We start from the raw sequence: 23,388 nt of genomic DNA, 5'->3' as shown, positions 1-23,388 counted from the left end.
TAAGGCAACCGACGGCTCACTCGCACATCTTTCTCCGTGGCAAGAAATATAAAAAGCCTCACTAATTTCGCGAGTGACCCTGTCTCTATGCCTCCCTTCAACCGTCACCTCGTCAAAGGCCGGCTGATACGTGCAGTCTCTGCAATGCAAAGGGCCAATCTACCAACAGAATTTGCGGCTCGAAATTCGGTTTCTTTCCGCCCGAAAACCACCGATCAAGAACTGGCCGGTTTGAGTCGCGCTCACAAAACGAAACAAAAAGTAACCACTTCGAACTATGTAGGCATTTTTTATTTCGTATTAAAAAACTAAAAGACTAACGCAAAAATTAACTAATTACTTTTTGGTAATTTTTCAATAAATTTTGTTATACTATAATATTTTAATACTTCCAATAAAGTAATCAGTGACTTTTTTTTCACCTACAAGGCTGGCGCTACTGTAGAAGCGGGAAATGTCCAAGTTAACGTTACACGCGCGCTGCGCACGCTGGGGGGCGCTCCAGAACGAAAAATAAAACAAACGAAAGGTCCAAATTTGCTGAACATGGCGGCGGAAGACAAATATTCCGAGGTATGTCAGCGCATTTTATTTTGCTATTCGCGTTCCGTTCCCACTCGTCCGTGGTTGAGCCAGCTAGCTGTCCTCCTGCGAGCTAATCTCGATTTTTTCCGGCGGCGACCCCAGCTTATTCGGTTGAGCCTATCTCGTTTCGACAATATGGTCGTCCGCGATGTGCCGGATCTTACGGTAGGCTTAAGGAGTTCGGAATTCGAGCTCTCTTTCATTCGTTTGTCTCGTCACCACATTTCGGCAGTAGGCCTGAATTCGGGATACAGAATCGACTTGTCTGATGTGCGGAACGGACCAAGCGTGGCGCGAGATTTTTAATTCCTTGTTGGTTGTCGCTTGAAGCGAGGCATGGAATTTCGCGTTCTCTGTTGTGCTTCATGTGTCATTAAGATGGGTTTGTAACAAGACTATTCTAGAGTTTCGTTTCGGGCACTTTAATTAGCGCCGATTTCGTCGAATGAGTCGTTCAGAGACCGTCGCTTCTTGCCGGTCTACTCGGGATCTCCTGGTTTTCCGCAAACGCCGGCTCTCGTGAGCATGACCCGTCAGCCAACCCAAGCCAACCACGCGTTGCCCCTTCACCGGAACATCCTTGATTTCTGTTCTGAAACACTCGTTGACATTTCAGTCTTCGGTGCCAGTAATTAATTCTAATAAATTTTTTTTTCCTTGCGTATTTTGAGCAGTAGAGGTCAACGAACTGTTTATTTTTTTTTAATTTTTATTTCTTTACTTTTGATGGGCTCACTAACCTATTTTTAAGCAAAAGCTCGCTACAAGGAGAAATGATGCTCAAAATGTGCGCTAAACGAGGTCATTTTCTTTTTTTTCTCATTCTGAGGAATTTTGGAGTTATCTTTTTTTCTTTTCGTTTCGCGATTTTGCCGAGCCGTATGGCTATTTCTTGCTCCACATGAAATCCTTAGTGAGTTGAACGGTGCAGCAGGTTTCCCCTAGTTGTGTGTTAGTAAATTGAGCGCAGCTCACTGTTCCGAATGGCTGCCTAGCAGAAAGAATCGAGTGGGTGTTTTGTAGCACCCTTTTTAAGTGGAACATGGGAAATGTCTTCATAGTGCAGCCTCGTCCACTCAGCTGAAATTTTTCAAGGCCTGTAAAGGACGAACCGCGCCGGACTTCCTTTTTTAGCACCCCACCATAAAAATGTCACGGCATGTTTATTCAAATATTGAGGAACGTTAGATGGAAATCAGAACGCCAATTGTTGCTGAGCTTGAAATATTAGTTGCGGGGGTTTCTCGGCTGTCTGCTAGGCTATGCAGCAGAGCAGCCTCTCAAATGTTACTTCGCCTAGGAACGATTGAGGGATTGCTGCAGTCCACGTCAAAAACTTCAATCACATGCTGAGCGGATTTCAGGTTGCTTGGGTGGTGATTGACAGTGGATGGCATTTGTGTTCGCTTTGTCAGGCGAGGGGACAGCAGTGTTTCCGAGCTCCTTTTGCACTTTAGTGGCGGCTGACTTTGGCCTAGGTCACTACTATAGTCGGTTACAAGTCAAGAAGGTAGGAGAGGCTCCTCCCACAAGCGTGCGCCCGTTTCAAATCAATATCACTGGAAATGCCCCTTGATCCGCTTCAATGAACAGATATTGGCTACAGAGTGATGCCAACTTGTCTCCGACCTCCACTCTTTAAGAAAGCGACCTTTGTATTCATCGGAGAAGGAACCGAGCCCCTTAAAGTGGCTTTTGCGTGCATCAGAGGGAGAACCTAACCCCCCCCCAAAATCATATTTGTTTCCATAGGAGGGGGAAAACTCTAATCTCTCTCTCGTGGCTTCCACAATGCTAAGTGAAAGTCGAAAGATAAGGCAAATATTTACAGGAAGGCAAAACACTCCCACGTTTGTCACGACGTCACGGAAACGATGGGACGCTATTGGATGCAGAGGTGGCGGAGGGATATATGAATCCCTCTGAGGAGCATTTGCCGCTACCTTCTTGACCTGTAACTTACTATAGAGCTTGTTTAGCGTTGTAGCTTTCTGCTTGGACCCTTGCAGAGTTGTAAGTTGGTTTTTAGAAGTCGCATTTACTCAAGGTGAAATGTAATTAAGTTACAGATAATTACATATTTACGAATGTGTCCAGTTAGTTAGTTTCTCACAAAGGTTAACCGTGTTGCATTCAATCGCTTTTAAAATATCCCACGAGGTCGAGGTAGGTGCGACGTAATTGATGACTGAAAGCATAGTTTTCAACGCCGAAACGACGTTGACATAATTTTGTTTTGATTCCACAGTCCGCTCGTGTCAGTGCTCGAGACTGCGATGGTCTGCAGCTTCGACGTTGAGAGCTTCTTTCCCCGGCAAATTGTGAACGCTCGGTGCGCGAGTGGATTCCTGTGCCTTTCGCGAGATTCGAGTGATCTCTCCTTGTGCCACTGGTGGATCTGTAGCCAACAGTCTCATTGAGCTGCTTCAACTGGAGACCTAGAGAAGTTCTCTGTGCTGCCTTTTTCGGAAAAGTTTGATCCATAGTCACTCGCAGCATTTCAGTTTCTATATTTTCATTAGCAGTGTTCTGGCAGCCATAAAAGCAATAAACCGCTCCTACTCCTGGCCGCCATTGCTCGCCCACATACTCCGAACATGTATTCACAGTGTTCAGCGGGTGTTGATACCACGAGGGCACCACAGCATTCGTGCCCCACTAGACTTCCGGTAGTGTATTTATTTGTTCTTCAGCGTGCATCGATTGGTTAAGAAGATTTTCCTCTGGAGGAGTACTAGTAATACGTTTGTAAGAACCTGCACGCATTGTAGAATGTAGTACAAAAAACAAAAGGATGTAAGACAAAAAAGAGAAAAACTGGAAGCGTGAGAGAATCTGACGGTAGCCGGAAGTAGCGAGCTCGTATGGCAAACGAACATGGGTGAATTGGATACGAGGGCTGTGTCGGCGTTCGGCGAGAGCTCTGATCCAATGGGGCGCTTCATGAGCGAGCATGGGTGGCTGCCAATGTTGCTCGATGGCCTTTGAAAAAGGTCTATTACAGCAGTAGCACTTGATGATAGGAAGTTATCAGAGGGATGCAGTGCTGTTACAAGCCTTTTTACGAGCTGTTGGAAGGTTGGCGAAGCGATGCGGTGCGGAGGTGTCGACGTTCCTTCCAAACAGACAGTTGCGATTAAGATGTGCAAGAAGTCGCTCCAATTTAGGGGTGTTTATTATTTGTGAGAAGGGTACGTCTATCGGTTGCTTTATAAACGAAGGCAGTAAATGCGAGCCGCGCTATTCCAGCGCAACAGCTTTCGTGCTGTACGCGGTGAGGCATCGAAGGGTGGCGGTGGTGGAGAGAGCAGCAGCAACGGTGCCATAACAGCGGCGGTGGCGGCCATGCAGCGGAAATGCCAGCGAGCAGAGCAGCTCCGTCAGCCGCTTTGTGTGCCTCCGAGAGCCGTTGCTCGACCGCTCTACCATAGAGGCCGGATGCTCCCAGATTTGGGAGTGCTCGCTATTTGCCAGAGGAAGGGGCTATTAGTGGGCCCGTATTTGTAGAGACTGAGAGGCGTAGCTGTAACAAAAGCAAGCCTCAAAGGCATTGTTGTTGTGGCGTGTGCAGAGCGACTCGGCTTCGGGCGAGCAGGGCGGGGAGCCCCTGGGGTGCGACATCCTGATGAAGCACCCGCTGCAGCACCGGTGGAGCCTCTGGTTCTACAAAAATGACAAGAACCGCAGCTGGGAGGAGAACCTGCTGGAGATCACCTCCTTCGACACAGTGGAGGACTTCTGGGCACTCTACAATCACATCGAGGTGGCCAGCAAGCTGCCCCTGGGCTGTGACTACTCCCTCTTCAAGGTACCTTCTCTTTCTTAATGGTCGCACTCTTTGTATTGAGTTGTAAGTTTTGATTTTTAAAATTTTCCAGGGAAGTTTTTTTCTTTCATGGCGTCCCAATTAAGAGACCTGTAGCGCATGAAATGCCTGGCAGCTGCCTGTAGGGACAGCTTGTTGTCTTTGCTACACCTTAGTCTCATGGTGCTCATTAATGCGCTTGGTGCGTAAGAAGGAAAAACCAATGCCTAGAGCAGGGGTGGCCAGGCTGACCCGGCCTAAGAGCCGCAACCAAAACCACGAAATTTTTAATCCTTTGCGGTCAGATACTTTGACCAACTTAATGGTTGTTCCGGCCAGAAACTATTTTGGATGCACGGGCCACGGAAACATAAAATTATTTCGGCGTACAAAGGTAACATGAAATATTTATTTTTGCAGAGCTCCTGCTTTCTTGCGTTTTCTAGCGGAACTTCGTCAGTGTATGGTACTTCTCGAAGCATTCTCCAGGGTGGAGGCCGGGATGCTTGGTGCAGGTGTTGCAGAAGAAAACTGTCTCTCTCCTGCCCCCTTTAGTTTTCCGGTCACTGCACACTGCGCAGTCCTTGCTGCTGCGTTCTGGCAGCTTGTAGATAAAGTGCTGCCTTCCATCTAGCCGCTCTTCACAGTCGGATTGGGATGCCGGACCTCTTTTCTTAGGTCACACTCGGAGGTCCCCGACAAGCTGCTCTATGAGCTTGCGACGGTACTGCAGGTGTTTCTGCCCTTTCAGTCCATTTGCGTCCATCTGCATTTTCATCAGTAGATAGCTGTTGACAATGGAAACTTCAAGCATCCAGAAAAAAAGTTTCCTCCACCACTTGAGAGATTTCAGAGAGAAGGCATAGCTTGCGCAGTAATGGTCGGCTCGGTCCACTGCCCCCATGTTTTCAGTATAGTCGCAACTGACGACGGGCTTCTGGAGCGTCACAGTTTGACCATGAGCTTGAGTTCTCGTCACAGCCTTCATCGAGGGGTTGTGAGCTGAGCTCAGCATAGTTACTTGGCGCTTATCTTGCCAAGCAAGGGCCATGAACGAGTTCCCTTGTCGGTAAGCAACTACGTCACCCTTCTTCATCTTTTCCTTCAGCTGCTGCGGCATATTTTTTCTGTTGGTCATCACAGTCCCCGTCAGCTTGACGTCCTGCGAAAGCAACTCCTCGGCGAGTGTTGGCGACGTATAAAACCTATCTGTGTACAGGTGGTACCCCCTTCCAGGCGAAGCGCACTGCACTTTCTCGAGAAGGTGAAGAACGATTCAGCAAGTGAAAGGAAGGTCTGGCCGAGGGAGGCTCTCCGTAGTATGGCTCGAATGCAGAAACATACCCAGTTGCGCAGTCTGCGAGTACGTACACCCGAAGGCCCCACTTTGTCGGCTTCTGTGGGTTGTAACACTTGAAGGAGACTCGCCCCTTGAAGCCCACGGTGCTCTCATCTACGCAAATCTTCGGACCGGGCTTGAAATGCTCTCTGCACTTTGAATCAATGTAGCTGACAACGTTTCTCACCTTGCTGCCACGTGTCGGCTGTCCTGATGGACCTTGCGGAGGAGGAGAAATTTACAGAAATCTTGTTCGGGTGAACACCAGTCGAAAAAAAAAGGCATCTTCAGAATTTCTTCGCTGAAGTACTCTTTGATGTCTGGCTTGGGATTCAGAGCCATGTTCATAAGGACTCCGAGAAATGCTTTGAACTCATCGACAGTGACGTCCTCCCAGCTTTTCCAAATGGAATGTTTTGCAAGAGGTTCCGCAGACGAAATCTTCTCGCACGCATACCGGTTTGTTTCGTGATTGATTTCTCCAATCAGTTGATCCGTGAAAAATAATTGAAAAAACTGGAGTTCAGATTGAAGATTTGAGGGCCCAATTTGGGATCCGGGATTACTCACACTGAAGGTAAGCACAGGAAAGTCCGGGAGATTGTTCGTGTACAAACTCCAGGACGATGCGTGTGGCTGAGCGGCTCCGCGGTTGTTGCCTTGAGCAGTCGTTTCATCTTCATCACTACTTTCGCTCAAATCAGCAGGGGACGTCTCTTCATCATCTGTCAGAGGGATATAGTTGTCCTCTTCACTGAAATTGTCGTCACTTTCAACTGCATCACGCGAAGGGTTACCATAAAATGAGCGTGGCTGAAACGTGGCCATCCCTCATGGCAGCAAAGTTGAAATTTGCGCGCTCCTCCGTTGTTTAGACTGTTTAGGATTAGTTCTGCCCTCTATGAGGAAAAACTGAAACCCTTTCAAAAGTGAAGTGTATAAACGTTCCTAGAAATGGTGCCACAAATCCAGCAAAAAAGAGCGAAGGAGCACGTTTAAAAGGGCGCGGGAACGCGTGTCGGGCGAGGCCCGACACCGGACCGGAAGCGCGTTTCTTCGATGTCGGGCGTGGCCCGACACATGACAGCAAAGGGTTAAGAGCCGCGGGGGGGGGGGGGGGGGGGGGGGGGGCAAACATTTGTCCAGAGCAATAAACGAAACTATTTTCACTATATCGGAGTCAAAAGCAGTTAAACTGTACTTAAGGTAGCATTAGCACAAGACTACCCAACCGCAACCTGTCTTTCAATTTAAAACTCGTTCCATTTCTCTTTTTGGGGAAGTGCTCGTGTGATTGGGAGGGAGGCGGGGAAGTGTGCGTTTGTGTGGGGGTGAGGGAGAGCCGCATAATAACATGCAAAGAGCCGCATGCGGGCCGCAGCTTGGCCACCCTTGGTCTCGAGAGTGGTAGGGGGCTGGCCATTTCGGGTGGAACGTGAGCCTGGTGGGAAAAATCCAGACACCCTCGACGCGGCAGAGTGGACGAGACGCGGCACTCGTTGATCTGACGGAATGCTGGAGAAGAGAGGGGCAAACCTCCTTCTCTCTTTAGCATTTTCGTCTACTCCCTCCTCCCCGGCCCGTCTTACCCTCGCCCTACCTTCTTGGATTGGAGACAAGCAGTTTCTGAGGTCCAAACACGCCGACATTTCATTGTCGAATGAAAGTTAATTTTGAAAAGTGACTGTTTGAGAGGAACATAGACTAACCTAAGCATTAATAGTTTTGAACTCACTTGCTCCAATTTATCGGACATTAATCCCTAGAAGAGAGTAAAGCTCCTGCCTGTCCACCTTGACGCAGGATCGGCAGGGAATTCAGATTTTGGGAATTCATGCCAAATTTGGCATGAATTGCCGGTTCCTCGTAAATTACTATATCGAATAAACGTTATTATTACTATTATAACCCGACTGCGAGTGTTCCCTCAAGTATCTATTCGCGCTACATTTGCAAAGGGTTCTTTTATATAACAAAAATGGCACTTGCGATGCATCGGAAATATTGTTTCGGTATAAAACTACCGGATACAACATTATATTGTCTCTTTGGAAATGTCCCGACAGGGCCTGGGAAGTCCTTCAAAACCCTCGCGCCTTTGTCTCGAAAGTTCGTATGAGTCTGGAATTGTATGTATGTGCGCCACATCCGCCGCAGAACATGGATGCTACAGCTTTTCTCGTTGTCACGTTTATTAAACGTTCCCTTTGCCGTTTGGACTTCCGCTCGTGGATTATGGCTTATGTTTATTTCTGTAGCTGTACAGTAGTCGTGCCTCATTCCCGGCTGCCTCGTCTCCCCACCCCCACTAGGGGTTGTGCGAAAAATACCGCATTTCCGACCCTTGGGAAATTGCCGCGCTGCAGCAGCAGAGTCGGTTTTGGTACGGTGCCTGGAGCGTGTCTCCGACCAGTGCGCTTTCCACATCCTAAGGAATCCCTCAATGTTTGCCCGACGGCGCCGTATGAGCGTTGCAGTAGCGCCAAGGAACGTGGCAGAGGCCTGCCGCAGGTCACTGTCCAGCTCTAGGGTCCACAGAAGCTTAGGCAGCAGAGTTAAGACGACGCTCTGATGCTGTCTGTACGCCCAATTGGCAGGATTGTGGCTTCGGACAGCATGACACCCGGGCTTTTGCGAGGTCAATCGTTGCCCTTTGGGTGGTTGGCCAGAATGGGACACTACGGTCGGAAATGCGGCAACGCGCTTTGGATGCACGGCGATTGTAGCAGCACGGCGGGCAATATGCGCTGCTGCGGTGAGGACTGTGTCGTTCTGCCGAGACTGCTCGGTTACTTGGGAAAGAGTAGCTTTGGCACGTATGTTCGTGGCCCAAGTCGCGCGGGGCTTAGGAAAAGGCGACCGGGGGCCACGCTTCTTTCGGCGGTGGGTCTGTATGGGGCCATCTTCATGTAGGTGACTGCCGGCCCTTTTCCTCGTAGCACGGCATCAAGCCCATGTGGGAAGACTCGCGGAACAAGTCCGGAGGGCGCTGGCTCTTCAACCTGAACAAGAACCAGAGGACAGCAGACCTGGACAACTACTGGCTGGAAATTGTGAGCCATCCTTTCGTCGACTCTCTGGCTCTCCAATCTGCCCAACTTTAGTGTTGAGACCGAAGCTCTAAAGCAACCAGTAAATAAAAGTTGATGTAATTCGTAACTAAATTTTTTTTAAGTTGCGACGATAGTGCAAGTCCCTGAGGTGGAGATGATTTATATAAGAATAAATTGCTTTTCACGCGAAATGGAGTGCAGCTCGCACCCTCTGGGTCGACCGGTGGCCACCGAAAAGATGCGACCGGCCCGGGATTCAAACCCGGCACCTCTCCGAGACTGGCGGAGTGCTCTACCAACTGAGCTAACCGGGGGCCGGTGGGAGCAAACAGATGTTAACAGTTACCCTTTGTCTCAATGTAAATCAATATGTAGAATCGTTAATGTCTCGCTTCGTTCCCGCATCGTTCGTGGTTGCCTTCGACCCCCGTTGGCCTTGCACCCTGCGCTGTGCGAGCAGTACGATCTCGCTTTCCCATTTCAGTCACCGAAATGAGGTCTTTGGTAAAATGAAGTTGATTACAGTGCGGTTGCGACGTCAGGCCGCTGTGGAGGCTCTCCCGCGCAATGCCGTGCGCGAATCTGGTTTCTGTGCGAGAAGGCCGACTTGTTTGTAAACGACGTGTTGGTCTCTAGGAGGAAATGAGAATGTGGGAAACACATTGCCGGGCGCAGAGTTTGGTAAGAGGGGAAGAGTGGCGGGACAATCTTTGAAGTAGCTCATCCTTACACCCAGCTGCTGTGCCTGATTGGAGAGGGCTTCGACGAGTTCAGCGACGACGTGTGCGGCGCCGTGGTCCAGATCAGGGCCAAGCTGGACAAGATTGCCGTGTGGACGGCTGACGTGCGCCATGCAGAGGCCAACATCAAGATTGGGTGAGGGCTCTCTTTCCCTCGTCCCGGAGGATGGACAGAGAGGAGGCTTTTAGATGCGGGAAAGGTACTTTGCCATTCTCCGGACTGCTCTGTGCGAGACGCTCGCCACTCCTGGCTGGAAAGGGAATTGTGGAACCTGAAAGCGGTGGAAGGGGGATCGGTCTGTCTGCTCAACAATTGCATCCCGCCTAAACCAGCCAATTAGATAAGCTGCCTCTTTGCTGTCGCTTTCTTGAAAGTCGGAATTGATAGGAAGTTTGTAAATTGTTACGTTCGTCAAAGACCAGACGCCGACGTGCCGTGTCTGCACGGCTGGCAGGAAGTCACGGAGCGGATGAAGAGACGTGTGCTCCGCTTGTTGCCTAGAAATTAACCTACAAGTTACGCGGCTTCCCTTTGGTGTAATATTTTCATTGTGATCATATTTCATGCCACTAAAGCGGTACCAGTCGTTCGTTTTGGTTTCGTTTTTGACTAGAGTTGTCCATTAAGAGTTTTAAAGAGTATTGGCTCCCCATCATTTGCTCAGCTCCTTGGAAAGGTCACAGCAGTTAATAGGTGCTGCGTACCGAATTGGAGTACTAAACATTTTGAGCACTCGAAGCGCGTGGCTTGCTCGTGGATGCGAGGCTGCTGTCGAACTGCAACGTCGCTTGGCTCAAACAGGAGGAACGCGTGCAAGCTTGAGACACCCCAGGCGGTTGCTGAACATCGAGGGGGATTGCAACGGTAATACTGGGGACGCTCTTGGCAGCACTGGTGAATGCAAGCACGTACTATTCGACGCTGTCAACGAGACTCGAAGTTGCCCTCAGCCACTTCCTGATAAAAGTTGCAAACCTGCTGGTAGTGAAAGCGCATAAGAGGGGAACTTGGTAGCAAGCTTCCTCAGAGTGGCCTCTGAAGCACGGGCAGCTGCAGCAAAATTGCCGCAGTAAATAGTTTGCCCCATGTTCTCCGGGAACTGGTCCGGATTCGCTTTTTGTTTACCGATGCCTCCAGGTTTATTTAGGCTCTACTTCGTACACTTCGTCACGCCTTCCGGGGGCAAACTGCGAAAGATGGGTTCGGTGCAAACATTCTCTCCGGTTCAAAGGGCAATTCTGGTCAAATTTTGATGTTGAGAAAACAGAGCGGTCTTTTTGTGTTGTGTGATCTGAAAAGCCTACGAGTCAAATATTACGGCATAATTTCGCCTTAAAGTTTAAGGGGGGACACTGGCTAGAGATTGAACATCTAAACTCCTTTGGTGATGGAGATTTAACATTGGATGGAGGTGTATTATGCATACTTCCAGCTCTCTAAGGGCCCTAAACTCGTCAAACACAAAGTTGGAGCCGAAAGTTTGCGGATTGCGCCGATTGGACGCTGGCGACAAGCGCAAAGTCCTCGTGATTGTCCAATCGGTCCGCTCCGTCAACTTCGGCCTCAACTTCGTGTTTGACGAGTTTAGGGCCCTAGGACAGTTTTACATACCTACCTAAAAAGATGTGTCGCTCTTCGTTAAGAAATCTATGATATGCAAATGAAGCTAATACATAATCAGCATTTTGACTGCAAGAATATGAAGTGGGGGATGTGGGATTTCGGGCCATCTAGTCTTTACAACTCAAATTTAAATATTTCGGGAAGAGTTGTTACTTCAAAATATGAGGTGCATATCTGTCTGTCGTATCTCAATTTTTGAAAACATCATAGCTTTTCTCTATGAGGACTTCAGCTTAAAGCAAAAAAAAAAGTAGATTGCTGGCTTCCCCAGTAAATTTCAGTTTGGAAACATCTTGATTGTGGTATTGGAACACTTTTACCTTCGAACAAGATTCCTTTCTACGAAATTTGCAGCAAAAAGTGGAATTGAGAAAAATGCATTCAAACCTTGAACTCTTTTATTTGTTACTGCCTCACAATGTGTTGAAATAATTTTATATCAACCTAACTATTTGACGTATGGTTATCAAATTTAGTGTATGAATGTATAATTAGGTTCTAAAACCGAAAACCCCAAATTAAAAAAAAAAAAAATATTGTCTTTTGCAATTTGGGTTTATGTTTACCCTTAAACCGCCAAGGAAGTTGGGGCGGCTTAATGGTCATTAATATCCACCCAGTCTAGCGGGCGACACGCAGCGTGCGAGCACCACAGTCATTTTTGCTGTGTGGACACGGCCAACACTGTGCGGGAACATCAAGAACTGGAAGAATTGTTTTGTTTGTTTTTTACTATTCCTGGCGCGAGGGCGAGAGAGAAAAAGAGTGTGGTGCGCCGTCCGCCGCTTTCGTTGATGGCATAGCCAACGTCTCTGTGCACACATGCTGTCCAGTAGTTGACGAGCAGGACCAATGTTGCCTGCCACGGGCAAGGTTTCGGTTTGGCTTTGTGATATTCGTCTAAACGAGCTTTGCAAGAAAACTATTTTAACTTTCCAAAAAACGAATGACATAGAGCGGTTTATGAGTAGTTTTGACAATCACCCATAATCCCAGAATTTTAGCAATTGACCTGAGTCGCCCTTTCATGTTGCACTATACACCAACTCTTGTTTACAAACAAACCGGAGTGCCCCTAGCGGACGCCACCGCGCATGCGTGATGTGGGCAAGAGGCTCGCCGTCGCCCATAAACAAACCATTGGAACAGGATTTTTTCGGCGTAGGTGTGAGTCCCCGCGCTCTTTTTCTCGTTGGAATTGATTCTGACTACTTGAGCGGCCTCAACAAAATTAACGAGGCTCGTTACACCGCAAAACTCAGTGTGAATAATGTTACATGTGGCGATTCATTCCGCGTGGACTCCGCAGAATGGACGCTAAAGCCTGATTCACATGGTGAGGTTCTGCTCGCTAGTTTCAGTCATGACGTTGCTCGGGCTGCAAAAGCCTGAACCGTAGCTGAGATGTCGACGTCGATACTGAAAATGGCAAGCAGAATCGGACCGAGTGAATCAGGCATAACGAGTCGGTGATGGCCACTGGTAACAATGATCAACATTGCCTTATATCTCTACTGTTTACACCAAGCCTACTTATCGGAAGCAACCTTCAAACTTAAGTCTTTTGAGGTCTGCACTTCTTATCACAATTAACGGATCAAAGTTTGGTCTACGGGCCGCTGTCATTTGAATGAGCAGACGGCAAGCAGGAGCATTTGAGAGAGCAGACGACAGCTCGACTGATGAGGCGGCTGTTTAAATGTGATGACGCACTGAACGTAGTCCCCAGGTGGTCCGTGCAGCTTGACGGTTTTCCCGTGTTTCTGTTGGAACAAAACAAATAAATCCGACGTCCACAAGTATTTGTGAAATCAATCCAAAGTGCTTTCCGCCCAAGCAATCGTGGTCGACGGCGTCTGTTTTTAGATGCGGAGCATCTCTTGCTCGGGCTATGTCCCGCGGCGTCGTAGTCCGACGCATGTGCAACTCTCCTCGCTGCGCGTGCCTTCTCTCTCTCTCCAACTGCTGCACGAAGTGCACGCAGCTACCAGCTGCGTCCCTCTCTCCAACAGCTGCGCGTGCATTCTCTCTCTCTCCAACAGCTGCGCGAAGTGCAGGCAGCTACCAGCTGCGTGCACTTCGCGTGCGTTCGCTTCTACTCACACCGCGCGCGCATGCGCAACTCTCCTCCTCTAGTCTCTTCTCCTTCAAGCGTGAATATAAGCAGCGGTAGCGCGCTGCGCGCGTTCAAGGGGAGCAAGTGGCCGAGTGGGCTAACGCGTCTCAGCTCGGAGCGTGGAGCAAAAGCTTGCGCTGGGAACCTCCTGGGTTCGAGTCCCCGCCACCCCCGCCCGTTTCGATCTGGATGAGTTTCGTACCGGCACGCGTTCGTGTGATGACTACTGCGTGATGCACGTTAAGAATCCCAGGTTAGCGGTTGAACTGCACTGGCTAAATTTCTCATCTACAGCTAAGAGACCGATTACCCGTTGAGGCGCATCTCCATCAAGGCTGTATAAACAAAGAGCAAACCAATTTCTGCGCGCGTTCAGTTCACCGATGTTCACTCTACTTCACTCCGTTCTTCCGTTGAAGTGTGACGGTACCCCTCGGGAAGATAATGCAATTCTTTTTCATGGCCCCTGTTCACGTTCTCGGACGAACCGAGCAGGCAGATAATGCATAAAAACTGTTCTTCAAACATTTGCCGACTCGTTTGGTAAAGCCCCAGTCGCAGTGTTTTGACAAGAAAGCAGGTTTTTGTCCGGTTTCTTCCGAAGTAACAAAAGAATGCATGTGCCCCATGGTGGCTTCCGCCCACAGCCCCAGACCGCAAGTGCGCCCGACGCGCCACCACCGCACTTTGACGTAACAGAGATGAATTTGTGTATAGGTTGTAGCTGCTTGCTTCTTTGATGTCTGGCTGTGCCCATTTCTGTGTGGCCTGACTGTGGTGATTGCTTGTTTCTTTTCAGCAAAGTTTTGAAGGAGAGGATAAACTTGCACCCTCGAGTCATCGTTCCATTTCAAGTGAGTTTCCACAATCTTTTTTCTCAACTGATTGCAAAGACACGTCTTTAACAAATTCTGGCAGCGGCTTGAGTGTCGACAGTGCCTCTGAGGCGGGACTTGCGAAGGAAGCTCATCGAGTGACGAGGCAGTGGTTGGAGGAAGTTAACTGAGCATGGTCAAACTCTCATTACAGGCTCTGGTTTTGCGCCCGCCATAATATTGTCGGTGTTTCCTGACTTAGTGGGCTTCTCCTGTAAATGGCACCGATTGGCATTCTGTCATTGTTGCAGGGGGCTTTGTTCATTAAAAGGGTACTCAAATGAAAATTGAAATATTCAAATTTTGTTCGGAAAGGAGTCAAGCATAACGGATAATAACTTAAGTTATAATCGCACGTTTGTATTTTGAATGGCTGGCTATATTTTTCGTTCCAAACGGGGCACTCGAGGAAGCGGTCGAAGAGAAGTGAACAGAGAGCGCAATGCGTCATGGGATATTTGGCACAAACAAGAACTGGAAAAAAGGTTCTCTGCATTCGTGACTTGGCAAGGCTGGCGTGGCTATGAGCTTTGCCGTTGGTGGCATTGTCAGCGTTGTGGTGGTGTGAATAGCGTCAGTGCGTCACAACCGAGCCGTTCGAACTACCCGTGGGGTGACGGGCGTGTCGCTGGTCCAAAGAGCACGTAGCTTCCACAGCACTGTCAGCTTAGGGGTGAGCGGAGTGGAAAAGGCAACTTTTGTCGGTTTTGAGCGACGGGCTAATCTTCTAGGGGGAGAATGGTACGCAAACGTGGGTTCGAGCAAGAGGGGACTCCCTCCTTTCCGTCTTCTTGGACTGTTTGCTACAATGTGCAGTGTATGAGTTGACAAGGAAAGCTAAGAAGGAAAATGGACAATTCCAAAGAGCGGCGCTGCTTCGATGGAACTTGCTACGTCATGACTACGTAGCAAGTTCCCCAACATTGCTAGATTACCTCCCAAATAGGCTCCACATGCATCCACCGGTTGCACATTGAAAGCTCATTTAATTAGATTTAAAATTAGTTTGCTTTTGCCTTTCAATGGAAGACTGGTATTTTTGAGGTTATGCTGCAACATGCAACACATTAAAGCTAGAAAATGAGCGCTAGAATTTCGTTTCCGTACCCCTTTAAAAAAGTTTTATTTTCTTTTGCCCGTGCAATTTTACAAGTGCGGACGTGCTGTAGTTAGCTCTCTGCTATAAAAGACCAGAAATGCTGATTTTGTGATCCAAACACATTGCTGGCAAGTAGAGAAATTTTAGAATTTATTTCTATTCCTAAATGTTTGGAAGTAGTCAGAAAATATTGCATTGTGTAGAAAGCGAGACTTTTGAATTGTGTGCACAAAGCCTAGTCCTGATTGGTTGATACATAAGCATCTTTTCGTTTTTCTGGGGAATTTGCAAATGTTCATGAAGGTCTCCATCTGCTTATGTGTGGGTTTAGCCAATTAGATGATCTGAAGAAAAGTGTATGACAATGATAAATGTACAAAAATAGTGGCATGCTATTTAAGGAAACTGTAATCGAGGGAAGAATGCCTATTGTGCACTTGTTCTAATTATCGCAGTGATGCGATTGCTGTGCCATTTTCCACCAAAGTGCTTGCCATGCCACATTCTGCTACATTTTGCCAAAATGTGAGGAATTTGTTTCAACGTTGTGCCAGAACTTAACCCCTTAACCGTTTTAGACGAGCCTAGCTTGTCCGCCTAGAGCCGTACCCAAACCGTTTAGGGCCAGTGTAGTTTGTCCGCACGCCCTACCTTGCCCCTTGGCTCTTTTAGATGGCCTAGGCTCGTTCAGAGCTTAGTTTGCTGTACTGCTCACAGATGGCAGCGCATGTTTTTTTTTATTATACATGTTTTTAAGGATAACAACCTATTGTGGAGACGTAGTGCGGCCTGGGCCACACAGATCAATAAAGAAAAAGACAAAAACAATTTTGAATCAAAAGTTGCAACAAAAGAAAACGGTGAAGGGCTTAAAGGGTAACTCCGGTCAAAAGTTGAACGAGTAAATGACTGATACCAATTTACAAAGACTAAATAAGATTAGTACTGTTAAAATATTACACTAATGGGAAACCACGGTACACTCTAAAACCACTATTAAAAATGCTACCACCAGCTTCTCAGTGGGCATTCAGTGGGTTGGCTGTTTGTCAAGCAACCTTGTGCCCTGATGTCATCTTCAATTTTCAAGAGATCATTGACTTCCTGCTCATTGAAGTGCATTGTGGTGCCGAAGGTGGCATTCACTGGTGGCCATAGTTTAGTCTGTTCCTGCTCAGCGTGAGCTTACGATTAGCTTCCATAACGCTTGTGCAACCTGCATTGCACACCACCGAGATAGCAGTTCTTCTCTGAAGATAAGGGGAGGCTCGCCAGCGTCAGTCGTGGCAAACTCGCTTTTTGGCCGGCCATTCTATTGTTATGTAATATGCCTGCTACGAATTTTTGATATTTGCAAAAGCGCTAATACAGTCATAATATTTTATCTGACTGATTGAAGCTGTCCTTGCGACTAGGCCAGTTGCAACAGTAACAGTATTGTGCTGCAATACAAACTTTGCGTCCCACGATGGCCATGCAGCTGATCACAAGGGTTGCCCTCATGCTCGAGCCAGTAGTTTCAGTTTCGCCGTAGACCCCCGAAACAAAACTTGGAAATAGGATATCTACGATACTACACGGGGCATAAAAAAGAAACGGACACCCAGTAATTCGAGGACACTTCTTTCACGTAAAAGCGTCGTATCCGTAAATTCAAGAAAATGTGCTGAAATTACCCATTAGTATACGCACAAAGTAAAAACAAAACAAAAAAAAAATATTTACATTGTGTTTTTTTTTTTAATTTGAAAAGTTTATTTGTGCACATTTTCCATTGTCACACTTTTCTTAGAAAGTTATTTTTCAGGCTAAAAAACACTTTCCGAAAAGTGAGTAGTGGGTGGCCCCTTGTGACCAGATTTAAAAGCATGTTTGGAATGAACTACAGCTTAAAAATTATCTTGCAACTATTGCAAAGATTTTTTTTTAACCGAGACACTCTCGAGAGGTTGTGCACGTTTTTCCCACGTGTGTACTTTTAGGCACCCTTGTTTTTGAACGACAAAATGTCAACATTGGGCGCTGTTCTTTCGTTCGATGGTGGGTGCATCGTGCGAGCCAGTATTTTGAAGTCCCTTGGATTGAACCCTGGGTGGAGTACCATCAAGTGGCTGAGGGAAGTTGATGTCACTCGAATATACTTTGCGGACACGACGGGTCACAAAAGAGGCCCGGCAAGCAAGACGAAAGGCCGAAAAGTGAAGACACGACTCTAACAATGGCTACCGAGCTGGTGGCTATTGAAGAAATGACCGAGTGTGTTGGTGCCAGTAACAATTTGCTAGTCACCCGTCTTTTTTCTTAAACTCAATTATTTTGAAACACTGTTTTTCGGTACATATGAAAGAATAAAACATAGAAAGGACGAACATGTACAAGTATATTCTTCCATCCTCTTTGTCTTATTCTTTCTGGTATCTAGTATACTTTACCAACACACTCTTTAGGAATATAGCGGTACATAGGTACAGCTGCAACGGAAAAAGAGTAGCACAAGTGACCGATGACAGGAGCGGCAAAACCGTGGCACGCGGCGCTATCGTTCCCGAGCTCGCCAATAGCGAGAGTGCAAGTCAAGTTGCATTTTTCAATGTGGGGGTGGCCGGCAGAAAGTTGAGGGATAAGATAGCTTTCAAAATGCAGGCTTTAAAATAAGCTGCTTGCTGCCGGCCGCCCCCGCGTTGAGACATGGAACGTGACTGTCACTCTCGCTATCGGTGCGCTCGGGAACAAGAGCGCCGCGTGTCGCGATTTTGCCGCTCCCGTCGTCGGTCACTCGTGCTACTCTTTTTCCGTTGCAGCTGTACAATAGACCCTTTCTGGAATTCAGTGCCATCTGGTGACTCAAATGGCAGTTACCTTTTACCATATTAATGGCGGCAATGAACCTGTTGTCTGCAATATTTATAGGGCACTGTCACTTTCGCGGGTCAACAGTAAACGAGAATTTGCTCTTCACTGTACAGTTCTTTTTCAATCTCTCGATGGCGAAAAAGGTGCAACCAGTCAGTATGAAGCACCAACCCACATGGACGCCTTGAAGTTCTATACAGGAAGGAGATGGGAAGCCGACTGTGTGCTACTAACAGTTTGACTGGGCCCGAGTTAGAAATGAACACTTACGCAGATCTTGCATCCGATTCCTGATTCAGATCATGCTACCTTCTAGAATGTGTAGGCATTGAATCATCTGCTTAGGAGCATCTTCAACTTCTCCCTTCATCAGTAAACAGAAGGCTGCCATTAGTATATAACTCGTGCGCCATTTTTCAGATGATGATAGTGATCAAAGTGGCCAGACTGAATTCCGGAAAGGGTCTTTTATTTTCATAACCTGCCAATGTAGGGTTGATCCTTTATTCCTGTCACCTGCATAGGTGTTGAAAAGTACTGAACTAGAATTACAATATGTACCTGTTTTTTGTGCTAGACATTTTTTAATACACCAAGAGCTACAATTTCAGTATTTAAAAAAAGAAAATTGATACAATTCAATTTTCAGTTTGTTTTGTTAATTCTAGTTTGTTAGAAAAAGCACAAACTTTGAAGCAAAATGATTATGTTCGACAGAAATATTACTATTAATTAGAGATACATGCTCCTGAGCATGTCCTAAAATATATCGGGTGTATGCGGAGGGCAAGTTCGTCTGCTTCTTGCGCAGGGGGTAGCGGTGACGTCAGAACGCAGAGCCCCGATTGGCTGGTCGCGACCCCCCTATCTGAGTGTCGTCTGCTCCTTTGCAACGTCGTCTGCTCGCCACGTCGTCTGCGTCTGTCGTGTCTTTTTGCGACTTTCGAAAGCAGAGGCCAAATTCACGAAACGATCTTACGCCAAAAATGTGCGTAAGACATAACTTAAGAACAAATTCGTATTCACGAAACGAAATTTTTGCAAGTTTTGCGCAGGTTACGACGAAATCCTACGACAGCTCCGAAGCTGTCTTACGCACTTCTTACGATCAAATCAGCGTGGCCGACAGCGACGACCCACGGACGTTTATTTTTCTACGTGCGCTTCTCACGCGTCCCGACTTCAAGCAGCAAGAAAAAAGTACTCGAAACAGACCACGACGAACAAGAACGTTGCATCCACAAACACCCGGGAAAAGCTCCAACGGCCACGATTTCACCGAACGCGACCAAGCGAGCACGGCAGTTAGGCCTAGCAGGCACTCCGCGACTCGGCGACCGTCTGCCCACGACCGGTTGGTGTGCTGAATGGAATATACCCCCCGCGACCCTTGTGAACTCTTCCCGTATTATACTTTGATCGCTGTCCTCAGTTTTAGATTAAGAGGTCAATTTCTTCCTCTTGTTATCTCCCTGTTTCCCGAGACAACGGTGACTCTTGCCGGTGAAAAAGCGGTGAATCTCTGACAGACGCAGGAAAGGTAAAGCAGCCATCGCTTTGACTAGCGGACGTAAAGCAGACGACGTTAACTGCGCCAACCCGCCGACGCCGTTAAAGAATGAGGGGTCTCGCCGCACACGAAAGGAGGATTTGGGAGGGAAATTGCGGACACTAACACGCTCACTCTCGGTTCTTAGCAAACAAACCTCGGCACCCCGGGACACCTCGCCAGTGAGTCCTTTGACTTCCCTCCTTGATGCGCGTCTGCAAGTTGTTAGACAAAAACAACGTACCGCTCGAGTTATTTCGTCTGCCCTCTCTGAAAGGCGAAGTTGAGCTCGCTCGTAAAGACCTGCACTTCCGAAAGTCGCAGGAAAGGTAAGACAGACGCAGACGGTGTTGCGAGCAGACGACGTTGCAAAGGAGCAGACGACGCTAAGATAGGGGGTCGCGATCAGCCAATCAGGGCTCGGCGTTCTGACGTCACCGCTCCTTCCTTTTTCATGCGCAGAAGACGAAAATGAGCCCACTTGCGAGGCGTATAGGCCCGTATATTGTGTAGGGCCTGTAGCCGATGCCCTGCTACAGGGTCAGAACTGCTATTCTGAACTTTTGATTATACTGCTTGGAACAACATTCAATTTGATATCTGGATGCTGTTTGGTGGATTTGCATTATTTCCCAAGTTGCTGGTCTGTTCTAGCAGGTTGGTTTGCTCTGTTCAGGGCGCTTTTCACTGCGCATTGGTGTACAACAGCGAACCGACAACCGCGGAGTAGGCCTCGTGATTCTGTGTATCCTGCTTCGCCGCAGCACACCAGCACTTCTCCAAAGCAAGATGTTGCGCAGGCAAAATCCGGCTTATGAAGAAAGAGGAACTGGGGGGGGGGGATGACTTGTCGCATCTTGATATGGCAGCTTTACCTTGCAATCCCAAACATGTAATACTTTCTTTTTTTCATTTGAGATCTAGCAAGTGTGCTTGGGTGTAGAGTGAAAATTTGTATGGGCAGCACACTATGCTTATTTCTCGTATCAAATCTAGTCTTGTTATCACGTCTATATAGACCAACTCCTCAATGTTTACCAATTTGCCCACACCAGTTGTGGGCACTGCAAAAATGTGATCTGTGCGAGGTCAAGCCTCGGCTGTGCTGACATTGGCGCCACTGGAGCGGTGCGACTACTGAGCCGCCTGTTTGCCCTGCCGTCTGTTTGATGGCGCAGTAAATACAGTAAATTAGAACTAATCAACTCGAGCAGTGGACGGGAGTTTGGGAGCAGCCTTAACAAGTTTGACTACATTGTTTTTAAGAAGGCATATTTATCGTTGACACAATGATTTTCAATATGTTAAACACAATTGACATTTGTAATTACGTGACAAATATCTCCGTTCTCTATATTGATTAAGAAATGCGCAGCTTTGTTACAACCATTAGAACTTGAACAAAACATCAATTTTGGTATTTAAAATGATTCTATTCTGACATAGTTTAACTCGAATGGCAATCTGGTTTTATTTCACACCTAATAGAAACACCCATTCATACTGTCCTTTGCCAGTGAGCATCTTGTTGCAATATAAGAGCAGATTAACAGCTATCGTTAAATACCGCACCAGCGCCCACTATTAACATTTCCCAAACTTGGGAATTGGGCAAATTATACATTAACCGCCCAATTCGACCAGACAAGCGCTCATGTCTAGATTAATGCAGTTTTCAGTGAAAGTGTGGGGCTGCTTCCCCAGTATCTTACAGTGCTTCAGTGTCTGAGGGAATCCAACCTTCTGTGCAGTGGGTGCTACAACAGCTTGCTCCAAAGTGGGAAGCCAAAGCAGACATTTTGTTTTAGTTGGACGGGCCAACACACGGATATGAATAGACTGGGAATTCCCAAGAAGAGAGAACCATGTTTTTTCTGCCCGTGTAAATGAATTGAAAGCTCAAACTTTGTGAGATTGTGACGTTAATGGTTGGGATAGTTTGAGAACGCGACGTTGCCCAAATAAAAAGATAATTAAGAAAAAAATTGTGCTTATGCTCTTTTTGCTGCTGCAAAATGCACTTTTGACTGCCCCAAAAGGGGGGTCTAAAATGTCGGAAAGCAATCGCACCATTGTTATCGATATGTCGTATGCTTGAAACAATAGCGGCATTTTGGTGAGCCAGAAAATATCTCGCGAGACAGTGAGTTGTAATTTGGCCCCAACAATGGGTTAGAATTTAAGAAGTTTCGATCGGAGTTGAAACTGAGAAGGAACAAAAAAATTTCTAGTCTGTGAAATGGTGGCTAAAATACTGTGCAAGCACATTTGACATTTCCACATTGGAGTTTGTTGCCCGAGCCGGTCGACTGTGCAGCGCGCTTGATCACATTTGAAACCACACCCTTTTCTAAACGCGATGCTCGGTGGTCGACATGCTTTTGATTATCATTGTATTGAAATATTTTGACGTTTGTAATTTTTGTTCTAAAGAACTTTGTTTTTTTGCAGGCTCACGCTGACACCCAGTCTAAACAAGGATCCACGGCGAGGGCTAGATATCAAGTTTAACAACAAATTAGGAAAAACAAAACAAGAAAAATTGAAATTTGGTTTAAAGGAGTTTGTGTGTGCAGAGAAGAAATTCTATGCAAGAAAGAAAAAGGAGCGTGGTGGTCAAGTGGTGTGCATCTTGGACTTGGAAGTTTACTAATTTCTTTTTTGTTGCCTTTTTTTTTTTTACACCGTGAAAAAAGAAAAAAAAAAAAGTGACTGGTGTTTGTCGAATCTTTGTTGTTTGCTTTTATTTGCAAAGTGTATCAAAGAACGGGTCATTTTGGAGTATGTTCTGTTCAGTTTCTGCTCAGCAGGAAACTTAGCAGCCCTTTGTTTTAGTTTTCTTTTTTTTAAGTGTGAATGAGAATGGGCGCTTTAAGTTGCCCCCAGTGAACTGTGGGGGCTTCCGCACGGATAAATGGAATGAGTGGCTACTTCGCTATGGTTTTCCTTTCATTTACTGCCAAGCCTGGCACATTTCATTTCCGATCTTTGGTACGAATTGTTTTGTATGTTGCCCTGCTTTATATAGAAATTAAAATAAGCTTTTGTATTAAAAATAAATACTTGTGAAATGCCACCTTCTATAAGGCTTGTGATTTGTGATATAATCTTTTTGTAGTTCTTTTTTTTTTGTGTGTAAAAAAAATTAAGATTGCGCTACTTTTGTATTTTGTTACCAGCATGAGCTGTAGTGCTACAACTTTCTTTTTCAAATAAAGTATTGGGAACGGCGAGGCTGTTTGTAATCGTTGCTGGGGTGACGATTACATTTTGGTTTACGAATGATTTGGAGGACATGTGCTAAAACTGTTAATCCACAATTTTCAGATAACTGCGGCCTGTGTGAGGTGAGGGCATTGAGTTTTTTTCTCGTTGCTGTTCAAAAGGAAAAATAATTGTGCATTCAAGTGACATTGGGGAGATTTGCTTTATTGCCCTGAAGTTTTGGTACTTAAACAAAATTATAAAATCATAAAATTTGCTATTGAGAATGATGTCACTTCCGGTGACGTATTGTGTGCAGGAGGAAAGTTGGCCGCTTCTGCAGTGACGTCAGAACGACGCCGAGCTCTGATTGGCTTTGATAGCGGGTAGACCTCGGTGCTAGATGCCTTGAGGTCTACCTACTATTGATCAAAGCCCATCGGAGCTCGGCGTTCTGATGTCACGAGAGTGGAGTGTTGGGCGAGTTGGTGATTCATAATGGTTAAAAAGCACAACGGAGCAATGGACAGAAAGGAAGACACCAGA

General features: G+C 46.9%; 1 protein-coding gene across 2 annotated transcripts; it reads left to right on the top strand.

The window, feature by feature from the left end:
- The first annotated feature begins 449 nt into the window (after positions 1 to 449).
- Positions 450 to 22,871, top strand: LOC8037733 (eukaryotic translation initiation factor 4E). Of its 2 annotated transcripts, none has more exons than XM_029966278.4 (6): positions 450 to 573; positions 4,157 to 4,393; positions 8,669 to 8,782; positions 9,519 to 9,658; positions 14,062 to 14,116; positions 22,090 to 22,871. In XM_029966278.4, exons 1-6 carry the CDS (start codon positions 547 to 549, stop codon positions 22,147 to 22,149), a joined length of 633 nt encoding a protein of 210 aa, XP_029822138.1. In that variant the 5' UTR covers positions 450 to 546; the 3' UTR covers positions 22,150 to 22,871. The 2 variants fall into 2 exon arrangements, with proteins under 2 accessions (XP_029822138.1, XP_029822136.1); XM_029966276.4 differs by lacking the exon at positions 450 to 573 and adding an exon at positions 618 to 750.
- Positions 22,872 to 23,388: the final 517 nt, after the last annotated feature.

The sequence above is a fragment of the Ixodes scapularis genome, unplaced genomic scaffold (genome assembly GCF_016920785.2).
Source record: "Ixodes scapularis isolate PalLabHiFi unplaced genomic scaffold, ASM1692078v2 PGA_scaffold3__209_contigs__length_174095766, whole genome shotgun sequence".
Taxonomy (NCBI): Eukaryota; Metazoa; Arthropoda; class Arachnida; order Ixodida; family Ixodidae; genus Ixodes; species Ixodes scapularis.
Note: the sequence above shows the minus strand (reverse complement) of the source record. Positions and strands in the feature narration are given on the sequence as shown.